At 60.5% G+C, this 12,002-nt stretch overlaps 1 protein-coding gene across 5 annotated transcripts in view; it reads right to left on the reverse strand.

The window, feature by feature from the left end:
• SHANK2 (SH3 and multiple ankyrin repeat domains 2) overlaps window positions 1-12,002 on the reverse strand; it is a 560,952-nt gene that overhangs the window by 283,655 nt on the left and 265,295 nt on the right. For all 5 annotated transcript variants that reach the window (XM_061407335.1, XM_061407333.1, XM_061407336.1 and 2 more), the window contains one exon: window positions 3,158-3,327. In XM_061407335.1, the coding sequence (XP_061263319.1) occupies window positions 3,158-3,327 (170 nt within the window). The remainder of the gene's footprint in view (window positions 1-3,157; window positions 3,328-12,002) is intronic.

Below are 12,002 nucleotides of genomic sequence, written 5' to 3' on the forward strand. Positions count from 1 at the left end.
CAGCATCTCCTCTGTCATCACCTCCGACACGGGGACAAGGACACACGGTCCCCAGACATGAAGTGAGCGGCCCCTGGGTCCCTGGGAGGGCTCCCCAGGCCCTTCCCAAGCCAGCCTGCTGCAGGTCGGCCCCCTGGGCCTGAGGGGACAGCGAGGGGGGACGGATGGACCCATGGGGGGTGAAAGCCTAGGGCTGCGGGCTAGCTGGTTTCAGAGCTGGGCGGGGCCAGGAGACCCAGTGCTCCGTATCTGGGGGCCCCGGCTGAGGGGGTGTATGCAGACAGAGCAACCCTTTCGGGCCCGCTTCACCTTCACGAGCCACCAGACCCCCACCCCCCGGGCAGCTGACTCTGCAGATTCAGGGGTCACCCCTCTGGGAAGAGATGTGGTTATTTTTAGCATCGCCACCACCCAAGGGTCAGCAGGCAACAGCTGCTCAGCGCAGTGAGCCCCAGCGGCCTGACCTTCCTAGCTTCCTCGGAACGGTGGCTGCCCCTAGAGGTGGCTCTCCTGCCCAGGGATCGCTGCCTGCCTTCCTCCTGGGAGGAGGGCAGGGGGTCACGGCCGCAGCAGACAGACCCCCTGTGAGAGCTGCAGGAGGGCCCGCGGGACCTGGGCGTCTCCGGCTCCCGGTGGCCCGTGGCCCGCCAGCTCTGCTGGGAAGGGAGTTCTTGGGCACTTTCCACACCCGCCCCTCCCTTGGCTTGCAAGTTGGGGAGCAGTGAGAGAGATGCCGCCCCCCTTGCTTCCCCGGGCAGTAACAGCTTTCTGAATTAACGCCGCCGCATCAGGAGGCTCTTGTCCAGGGATGGCCACATGCTCAGCAAGGGCTTTTTAGCCGCCTTCCGTCTGCACTCGGCACGAAGCCGCAGGCATGCACCGCCTTGGGCACCAGCCAACCGCTTAACAAAGCCTGTGCCCTGTGGGCGGGTGGTGAGCTGGCCAGATGGGGGGCTGTCTCAGGGTCAACTGAAAATTAGTCCACATGCAGGGGGAAAAAAGTCTTCCCCACAATGGGCTCTGGTATTAAAATTCCACTTTGCAGGTCATGTAATTTAAATGCTTATACTTTAAAAGTTAGCAAAAATATCATATTAAACTATGTAGAGGCAATTAGGGACTTCCAATGCTCAAAGGCCCCCTGGGCCCCACTCTCGGAGGCAGCCGTAAACCCTGTGCGTGTGTGTGCGCGTGTGTGCACGTGTGTGCACTCGGCTGTGTACAGCTCTTTGCAACCCAATGGACTGTAGGCCACCAGGCTCCTCTGTGCAGGGGATTCTCCAGGCAAGAGTGCTGGAGTGGGCTGCCGTTTCCTCCTCCAGGGGGTCTTCCCGACCCAGGGATCGAACCCCGGTCTCCTGCACAGGCAGGCGGGTTCTTTACCACAGAACGTGGATAGAAGTAGATGGGCCTGGTGGGAAGCATGCTCGCTAAGGAGAAAGGGGAGGGGAGCTGGACAAAGAAGACCTTTCTGTACGGCTTGTGGGGACTCAGGGTGGTCCCCAGGGCAGGGCTGTCGGGGGGCACGTGAGGAGAAACCCGCGTTCTGAGTCGGCTGCCGAACCAGAATGAGGAAGCCAGGAAAGCAGCCAACTGGAAACGAGTGGAGGTGTCCCCACAAGGGAAAGAGCCAGAGAGGGCCTGGCAAGCTCAGCACCCCCACATCTCTGAACAGATGCAGAGCAGCTCAGCTCAAGTTGGGGACCTGAGCTGTCACCCAGGCAACCCTCCAAAATGAAAGAAGGAGAAGGAACTGAAGCCACCATCATCACAACTTAACACCCTGATGCCCAGAACACAACAGAAGATTACCGGACACAAATGCCCTAGGGGATGGGGCCCATGTCCCGGAGGAGAGAAAAGCCAGCGAGCCTGCCTGACCCTCATGGAGAGACGACAGATGGGGATTTCAGAGGGACGATGACACCCACCCACGCTGGGTGGGTTAAACACCACGTGCTTCCAAAGGAGTGAAAATCTCAACAGAGCAACAGGAAGGCTTAGCAGATAGACAGAAACTATATAAAAAAATACACATGGAAACCCTAGAGTTTAAACACGTTATTTCCGAATGAAAAATTCACAAGATGGACTTAACAGAGAAGAGGAGGTTTCGAAGGAAAGAGCAAGTGAACTTGAAAACAGACCAACAGAAATGACCTGAGGTTAAAAAAAAAAGATGGGAATGAAATGAACAGAGCCCGTGGGACTTGCTGATGCCACCAGATGGTCAAGTTTGCATGCATCTGGACCAGCAGAAGGAGCTGAGAGGGAGAACAGGGCTCCAGCTGTCCTCGGAAACATATAAATCCAGGTGATGTTGGCCAGGTTACTGCACCGGGGGGAGGAGGAAGCAGGTCACCACCTAGTCAAGGCCAGATGGGTTGAACTTGACCGACTGAGCCCACAAGGGGCACAGGCTGCTGCCTGCCACGCGTCTTCTGGAAGCCTGTCCTCCACAATGGGGTGGGGTGGGTGCGCCCTGTCCTGCTCCCGCGGTGAGCTCAGCCACCCCCACGTGGCCAGCCCCTGCACCCCCAGCTCCGTCCTGTGGCCTCCAGGACAGCAGAGCTCCACTACGACCACCGCCAGCCTCCCGCACGCGCCTGCACTACCCCCATCTCCCTCAGGGCCTCACACACCCCCTCTCCCTGGGAAACCACCGCCGGCTCCCCAGCACCCTGGGAACAGAGTCTAACTTGGCACGCATGAGGCTTTTCACCTCCATTTCCCAGGATTCTGCTTTGGGCATCCTTCCGTCTCACACGGTGGAATGTCCCAGGCCCCCAGGCTGAACCAGTCTCCTGATGCGCCTCCTGGAGCCCCAAGACATGTTTGAACCCGTCCTGTGCTCTGCCCGATCCCCGCACCACCCACTCCTGAAGCCCTGGGAGTGGAGAGGAGCTGCCCGTCGACGCCTCGCTTGCTCCTCCCCTGCCATCTCTGCCGTGGACTCCCATGCCAGATGGGCACGAGCCGATCCTCCTGATGGACATCAGGTCGCTGAGATAGCACTGTAAGGACACTCGAATCCCCGTTCCGCCCTCCCAGGATCCCATGTCTCCACAGGGGGCCCCGCAGAAGCAGTACCCTGGAGGTCAGCTGAGGCCAAGGCACCCCAGACTGACCCCACCCTGGAAGCAGAGTGGACACTGACCTTTGACCCTGTCACCACGGTGCAGGGGGATCTCGCCATCGACCTGGGGTTGGTATGGCTTGACGACGACGAAGAGCCTCCCAGGCACCGCGCTGTACAGCTTCCGTCTGGGCCCCGGGTACTCAAAGGCGGACAGCACGTCCTTGTTGGCTCCTGGCGGGAAAGCTGGGCTGTGGCAGGGAAGAGGGGACAGAGAGAGGGGGAGGGTCACGGCCTGAGACGCAGCAGAGACGCGGCAGACCCACGGCCTGTCCGTTCAGGACAAGCGTCCAGCCCCGAGCGGTCACAGCGGAGCTCCGGGGCTCTAGACAGAGCCGGAGACGTGAAGACGCATTTGCGGTTAAAAGACACTGGTAATTGCAGCAATCCCACCTCCGGGAAGGTACCCCAGCAGTGAAAGCAGGGTCTCAGGCAGATATCTGCACACTCACATGCACAGCAGCATGATTCTCAAAAGATGACCCAAGTGTCCACTGATGGGTGAACCGATGCCCAGAATGTGGTCCATCCATACGGTGGAACATTGTTCAGACTTAAAAAGGGAGATTCTGCCACAGTCGACAACATATGGAGCCTGAGGACATTCCGCTGCTTAAAGGAAGCCAGTCACAGAAGGACAGATGATGCCTGATTCCACCACGACAGGCACCCCGTACGGTCAGATCCACACACAGGATGGGGTGGGGGAGAGGCTGGGAAGTGAGCCTTCCGTGGGGACCGGGTTTCGGTTTAGGAAGAAGTTCTAGAACAGGTGGAGAGGGCGGGTACACGACAATGTGAGCGTACTTAATGCCCCTGAAGCGCACGCCTGGAAACGCTCCGGCGGTCAGTTTTATGTGCTTTTTCAATACAGACTCCAGTGGGGCCGCAACTGAGGCAGGCCCTGGTGTCTGCCGTCTGACCCGTCTCATGGTAAGTGTCAGCCGCGCCGGGCGAGGCATCACCCAGAACCCGCTGGCACAAGGTTCCACCATCGCGGGGCAGGCGGCCCAGGCCGGCTGCCCCGGGGACATTTCACAAATGGGACTTGAATGCGTGTTATGTGAGTATTTCACGAAGAGCGTGTGTTTCCAGGGTAACTTCCAGGCCTGACACAGAGTGGATGCCTAACTTAACTGGGCACAGTGGTGGAACGAGAGGGAGAGACAGAGAGAGAGAGTGAGCAAGAGAGAAGCACAACTCCCAGAGAAACGTGCATAGTGGTTTCTGTAACGACATCCCCGTCTTTGTGACGGGTGACCAGGGCTGACTCCTGGGAGGGGAGGAGAGCACGCGCTCATCAGGGTGACCTTGAGGAGTCACACTGAGCTCTCCTCCGGGGGGAGGGCGGTCTTTAGAAGAGCCACACACACGTGGATGAATGTGGGCAGGGATTTACAGAGGATGCTACAAAGCTTCCTGGAAAAGCGTTCACGTCCGGCTGGCGTCTCCCAAGAGGGCACCCCACCTGTGATGGGGAGGAGGAGGATTAATAACCCTGGGGGCAGAGTCCCACATCGGGGAGCCACATCTGAGTCTCGGGAGGGGTCCACCCGCGTCACAAATTCATCACCATGAAGGGTGGGGTCCCCAACCACGCTCCTCCATTCAGACGACACATGCCGTGGGCTGGGAGCCCCCAGACGGAACCTTGAGCTTTCTGCAAAGTGTGAAACAGGCATGCAGGGAAGATTCTAGAATACGACATGACCACTGACTTTGGGGATTTAATGTGAACCCCTTGATTCCTTTCGGGCTTTGCTTTACCCACATCGGCATTCCTGATAAATAACATAAGTTGCTTTTTGTTTGCAAGAATTCACGGAAGCGTGACCGTGCTGTATTTCATTATGCTTATGTTTTCGCTCAAGGTCATGACTGAGAGCTAGGCACGGGCGGAGCCCATGAGTACACATGTGACGTGCTCGCTTGACACCATAATCTATGCTCGTCAGGGGAGGAGGACTGACCGCCAGCTCTGCCAGGCTGACCCCAAAGCCCAGAGCTCTCCCCAAACCACGGGAGCAGAGGGCAGGTGCGTGAGCTTTCCCGGGTGCTCACCTGGGCTCAGGACAGTGTGGTGACAAGCCGCAGCCCCATGTCTGCGTGCCGTCTGTCCCCAGGGATGCCCCCGCCTCTGCTTGCCCCCCACTCCAGGCTTCTCTGACCAAGCTGAAGTCACAGACAGAGATCACAGCATCCTGGAAAGAGATGCCCATGAACTTCGCACCAGGCAGCTGCCCTGCACCCCCTCACTTCCTCCCCCTCTGCCAGGTACAGGTCAACACACAGATGGGAAGATCCACCCGGAGGGTCGGAGGCTCCCTCCTCACGGACATCACTGATCCCAAACACCCCAGAGTCCAGAGCAGCGAGGCCTGCAAGGGCCAGGTTGTGTGACCACCTCTGGCCCAGAGGTGACAGCTGGCAGGACGGCTGACTCGCTGGGAGGAAGGACAAGTTAGGCCCCCTGCCTGCGGTGGGCAAGAACCCGGGTAAAGCCAGAACTCTGAGTTCCCTCTGGAGAGGACGGCCTGCCTGCCTGCCCAGTGGGATGTGGATCCATCCATTCAACCTGCCTCAGCTCAGCCTAACTCGGGGCTGGGACGGGAGGCAGGAGACAGGAGACGGGAGGCGGGGGACAGTGCCTTCACTATGAGGGGCTGAGCATCACCAGGCTCTCCTCTCCAGCTCCCAGTTCCCAAGTCCTGGAAACCAAGGGGACTCAATTCCTTGGGAAGTGTCTCCTGGAGCGGCTCCACCTAGATCCAAGGGTTTGGAAGAGGCTTGGGGTCACAGAGGGTGGGGGCTCTCAAAGGACACCCCACACCAGGCACAGAGGCCCTCCTCGCCCCAACCTCCAAAAGTAGGGCTTGGATCTCCCCTGATGTAGCTGCCATGGCGCTGAGCAACGGCTGAGTGGGGTCTGCTGGGTGGGGCTCCTGGGAGGATCCGTGAGGGAACACAGATGGAGCCTGCCGCCCCAGCCCCCACCAGCTCAGTCACCGCGGCTTCGGTAGCAGTTATCACCTTTGCATCTGACCGTCCATCCATCCATCCACCCACTCATCATCCATCAACTCACCCATCCATCCATCCATCCACCCCATCCATCACGCATCCAACCATCCACCCATTCATCCATCCATCCACTCACCCCATCCATCATGCATCAAACCATCCCTCTATCCATCCACCCATCATCCATCAACTCACCCATTCATCCATCCACCTACTCCATCCATCACGCATCCAACCATCCCTCTATCCATCCACCCATCATCCATCAACTCACCCATTCATCCATCCACCCACCCCATCCATCACACATCCAACCATCCCTCTATCCATCCACCCATCATCCATCAACTCACCCATCCATCCATCCACCCACCCCATCCATCACGCATCCAACCATCCACCCATTCATCCATCCATCCATTCATCCATCCATCCACCCACCCCATCCACCACGCATCCAACCATCCACCCATTCATCCATCCATCCACTCACCCCATCCATCATGCATCCAACCATCCCTCTATCCATCCACCCATCATCCATCAACTCACCTATCCATCCATCCACCCACTCCATCCATCATGCATCCAACCATCCATCCATCATCCATCAACTCACCTATCCATCCATTCATTCACTCACCCCATCCATCACACATCCAACCATCCATCTATCCATCCATCCACCCACCCCATCCATCATGCATCCAACCATCCATCAGGCATCCAATCATCCATGCATCTATTTCAACCATTCATCTATCCACGCATCCATCCAGCTATCCATCTCATCATCCATCAACTCACCTATCCACCCATTCACCAACCATGAATCCAACCATCTATCCATCCATCCACTCACTTACCATCCTCCATCCTTCTTACCACTTGTACAAACACCACCTATCCACTCTTCCATCCAAATTTCTAAAGAACCCTGCCAGAGCCCAGCTGATCACTTACTATCAGATTCTGAACAAGTCAGTTAACCTCTGGAAGTCTTGGTTTCCCCATCTGAGAAGACAGGATGATCTGGTGAGAGCCGAGAGTGAGTCAGCAGGAACTGCTCTGCACAGGTGTCGTATGAACACTCATGCCATTACCACTCTGCTTCAGCTGAAAAGTGGGTGACAAGATGCACGTGTCAGCCAGCTGGTTTCAGCCGGCTCCAGAGTATGCGTCACTGGGCAGAGAAGTCAAAGCAAAGACAGCTCTAGCCTGGGAGCATCGGTTCAAGCCCAGGAAACCTTTGCTTAAGAACAGGAAGAAACTGGTCCTTGAAGATCAGCGTGCATCCATGGTTCTAAGTACCAGCAGTGATGTGTGGTCCCACACAGATGCTGAAGCATCTTCCCACGCCAGGTTAATCTGAGCTTTGCGAAGCCCCATTTTACAGGTGAGAAAAACAGAGGCTCCATAACTAATGGCTGAGGCACAGAGATACAGTCCTGACCTCACATCCTGGCTCGCTGACCGCAGCCCAGGCTGCCTGCAGGCTGCCTGCTCTGCGCTGGGATGAACTAGAAATCGGGGTGTCTCCCAGGTTCCAGGCTCACACAGGATGGGTGGACAAGAGGGTGCTGGATGTTGCCTGCGGGAGGCTCTGGCAGAAGGTGGCTTCCAGCACAAGGCCCTGGCCCCGCTGACAGTGTGTCTGAAGTGTAAAAGCTCAGACCCCACACTGCTCCTTGTACCATCAGCATCGTCTCCCTCTCTACCTTCAGGCCGGTAGAAGCTCCAGAGCCCTCGGCCCACACGTGGCCCGGGGCACCGTGGCCCCTCCTGGGCTCCTGGGGTGGCCCTGGGGCCCACACCCCGCGCTCCACGGCCTCCCCACGCGGTCCTGAGGAGTGCGGCGGGGATGGGCAACGACTGGACGCCCCATCCTGCAGGCCAGGGCGCCGCGACCTGGGGCACGAGTGCACATCAGAGGCTTTCACGGACTCCAGAGAAGCGGGGGCCGCTGCCCGACACCCCCAGGGGCCCCCCAGCCACCGGCACTGGGGTGCTGCCTGCTTGCACCTCCAAGACCACCCCGGCTCCAGGAAGCAGGGGGCGGGCACAAGAGCCCCCGTGGGATGAGGACAGTCTGTAAGGTACCTTTCCCCTGAAAGCTGCCCCCGGTCTGTTCCGGCCACCCGGGACGCCCTGCCTCTCCCCAGTCTGGCTGGCCCCTTTCTCCACCCTAGATGGCAGCCCCCTCACCCCAGGAGGGGTGACCTGCATGAGCTCTGACTCCCAGGGACTCTGTTAGGGGCTCCCCGTCTTTGATGACAGCTCTGGGGCTGACTTGTCTCAGGGCATCCACCGCTGCCCCGGAGGCCAGCCTTCCTGTGCGTTCATGCCCCCAGGTGAGCGCAAACCCTGAGTGTCAGCCGTGCGGGGGAGCCGAGTAACAGGTGAGGGCAGCCCGCGTGTGCCCGCACCCGACTCCCCAGCAGGCAGGAGGCACCCTCTCCCCTGGGCGACCCTTCCCTGGCCCCGCTTCCGCGCCAGGGGTCAGCACCTCATGGGCCCCCTGCTCCTGATGTGCGGGTGACGTGCCCCTAGTAGCCTAGGTCAGGCAGCACAGCAAGGGGGCAGGGGACAGCCCGGCTCACCCCGCCCCCTTTCTGGGTCCACATGGCTGAGGGTCCGTGGCTCTCACCGAGGAACCCAGGCCCCCGCGCCCTGGGGGCGCACAGCTCTGCCCTCCGGTTCCCGTGTCCCCAGGAGCGGGGCGAGGGTGCCTGCAGGTGAACAGAGGGACCCCAGGGCGCCCTTCACCCCTCAACCTGCCCAGTAGGGGAACAGCCCCTGGAAGGGGTGTGCATGGCAGGGTAGGGTCCTGCCACCCCGAAACCTCCAGGAACCCCAGCTCGGCCCACACAGCCCGATTCAGGGAAGGAAACCAGAGCAAGGCGAGAGGCGGACTTGGCCGAGCCCCTGCCGGGGTCTGTCTGGCGGCAGGAGCCTTGCCAGCTCTGTCCACCTGTGCGCCAGCGGGAGCTGCTGTCTCCCCGTGGGCGGGAGACCTGGCCAGCGAGCCTCCCTGCCTGCACGCAGCGGGCTTCCTCTCTGCTGAGCCGAACCTACCCAGGAACGGCTCTTTTGACGGGAGGGTGGCCTGCACGCTCCCTGGGGCCGGTGAGGCCAGGGCGGCCCTCAGGACCAGGGTCCGGGCTTTGCAAAAATGCATCAAGAGCTGCTCTGAGAACAGGCCAGCTGGGAGGGGTCCTACTCCTCTCCACGCTCAGGGGGTGGGCGATGATGGAGCCACCCGGCAAAGCCCCTTCTCAGGATGGTTCTCAGGGACCTGGACCGGCCATGCCAGTGGGCGCCACTAGAGGGCGCCTCGGGCAGGTGCACGCAGAGCCTCCAGGTGAGGCAGGACGCCGGCCAGGGCAGCGGGTACACGGGCTCCCCTCCGCTCTGGACAGCTCCTCCCTCCTCTGCTTGGCACTAGGGTCCACTGGCTCTCAAGGGTGGTTCCCGGGGGAGGCCGGCCCAGCCCGGGAGGCTCAGTCAGAGCCACAGGGGCCCAGGGATGGGTGAGGGGATGTTGGGGGAGGCCGTCTGCACCTGAGGTTGGGCCCGAAGCCGGTTCTGGCCACGCAGAGGTCCCTGTCACACGCCTGGCTGAGGCTTCCGGGGCCTCAAGTGGGCACCAAGGCCTGTACCTGCAGCGGTGCTGAGTGGCCAGCCTTCCCGTGGGCAGCGAGAGAGCAAGGAGAGGGCGTGGTGGGGGGCGGCCAGAGGGGACCCCCCAGGTGCTTGGAACGCTAGGACTCGACTGACCTGCTGCTCTCCACTTCCTCTTAGCCCAAGCCATGGCCGTCACCAGGACGACCTTCCTGTGCCCACCCAGCAGCAGCTGAGGGTCTTTCAAGATGTCCTTGGCGACGATGACACTAAGTAGCCAGCACTCCTGAATAACTTAGTGAGAGCCATTACGTGGCAGCTGCTACACTCAGCTTCACCCTCGTCACAAACCCATTAGACCCTCTGGACATACAAGAAGACAAAGGCACAGAGCGGACAAGCAACTAGCCTAAAGTCACACAGCAGGAAGGAGACAGAGCTGGACACGACCAGCAGTTTGGCAGCTACCCACTGGGCAGGACCTTGGGACACAGAGGTCCATGTAGGCCCGGGGCTCTCCCCACCACGACCGGGGAGTGCCCCCAGCCCACCTCCAGGGTCTGCGAGAGCCAGAAAGCGCTCTGGGGCTGCTTGGGGCACCCCGAGGCTGGGAGCCGAGTCCTCCCTCCAGAGGCCCCGTCTGTCCCAGGAAAGCGCTGGGCTCTGAGCCGCCACCCCCTCGAGCCCCCAGGGCTGCACCGCGGTGCCCGTGCACAGGCCCTCCATCACTGGGGCGGCGTGCGTGGCCACTTTCACATCTGAGCACGGATGTGGAAGCAGACAGCTTGCACGCGGCTCAAATGCCGCCATCATCCTGGCAGCCCAGGAGCCAGGGCTCCCGGCAGGTTCCCACTGGCACAGCGGGGTCTTGCGGGCAGGTCCCCCGTGGGCTCCTGTCAGGACACAGTGGCTGTCATGAATGAGTGAATGGTCCTAAGCAGATGGACAGGGGCCAGGCAGGCCCTGACGGCTGGGGAGGGAAGGACGGGAATCAGCGGGGATGGCGGGGCTGGCTGGGCCGGGGCCACAGCCCCTTGATGGGGATGGGTAGCCAGCAGTGTCAGCGCTGAGAGCCCTGCATCCCGGCAGCCTCTCTCTCCCAGGGCAACCACAGCCGGGGTGATGGGAACCGCCGGGCCAGGCGCCCCACCCCCGGGAGGACACAGAGCTGAGCTGCAGCTCCAGGCCACTGTGGACTGCGGGCTTGTTACACGCGAGGACCGCCGTGCAGTCACGTGTTCGGTCTTGGGAGCAGCCAGGGAGCCACTGCATTACGGTCCTCATTTCACAGTCGCCGAAGACGAGGCGCCAGGTGAATAAGGAAGGAGCCCAGGAGTTGTCCAGGGAGCGTGCCCAGGAAGCCCCGCAGGGGCACTCAGGACAGGCTGGGGCGGTGACCGTCACACACGCACACACACGGACACGCATGCACACCCAGACACAAACGCACACACGGACACGGAAGTCCATGCAAACATGTGCACCATCACACCCAACACACACAGGCATGCACGAGGCACACCCAGAGACGTAAGTGCGTGCACACACGCACACCTCACACACACACGCGCGCCTCACACACACACACACGCGCCTCACACACACACGCGCACACTTGGACATAAAAAGTACGGGAAAATGCACACACGCAAACACACTGCATCTAAACACAAACACAGAAATGCAGGCACCCGAACACACACGCACACACACCAGTGCGCACACGCTGACGCACGCGGGCGCAAATGCACAGACACGCGCACGCACACCCCGCACAGGGGCGCCAGGGACAAGCAGACGGGCAGCACGCGAGGCTGGCCTCTCTCCGCAGCAGTGTTTTCTTTGCAGCTTTTGCAAGTTCTCGGCCACCCCGCCTTCAGGATCTTATTAGATTTCGTCCTGGAGGAAGGGGACCCACTCGCTTTAAAATTACAGCCATAATTCCAGCTAACTGTGTGAAGTGGAGTTTGAGGCCCCTGGGGAACCCTTTAATTCAGCTTTAAGCGGCTCCTGGCACCTGGCGCTTCTCCCTGGGGTGACTCGGAGCGAGAATCTAGACCAGAGCCAGGAGGGCTGCTGGGTCTGAGAATGAGACTGCAGGGGGAGGCGTGCACGGGTCCTAGTGCCAAGGTGTGCCTGGGGGCGCTGGCACCGAGGGGGCAGGCTGTGACCCCGCCAAGGGGCCAGGAAACTGGGGTCCCCACGGGCAGGCTCTCCCCGGACC

Source organism: Bos javanicus, chromosome 29 (assembly GCF_032452875.1).
Source record: "Bos javanicus breed banteng chromosome 29, ARS-OSU_banteng_1.0, whole genome shotgun sequence".
In the NCBI taxonomy this organism is placed as follows: Eukaryota; Metazoa; Chordata; class Mammalia; order Artiodactyla; family Bovidae; genus Bos; species Bos javanicus.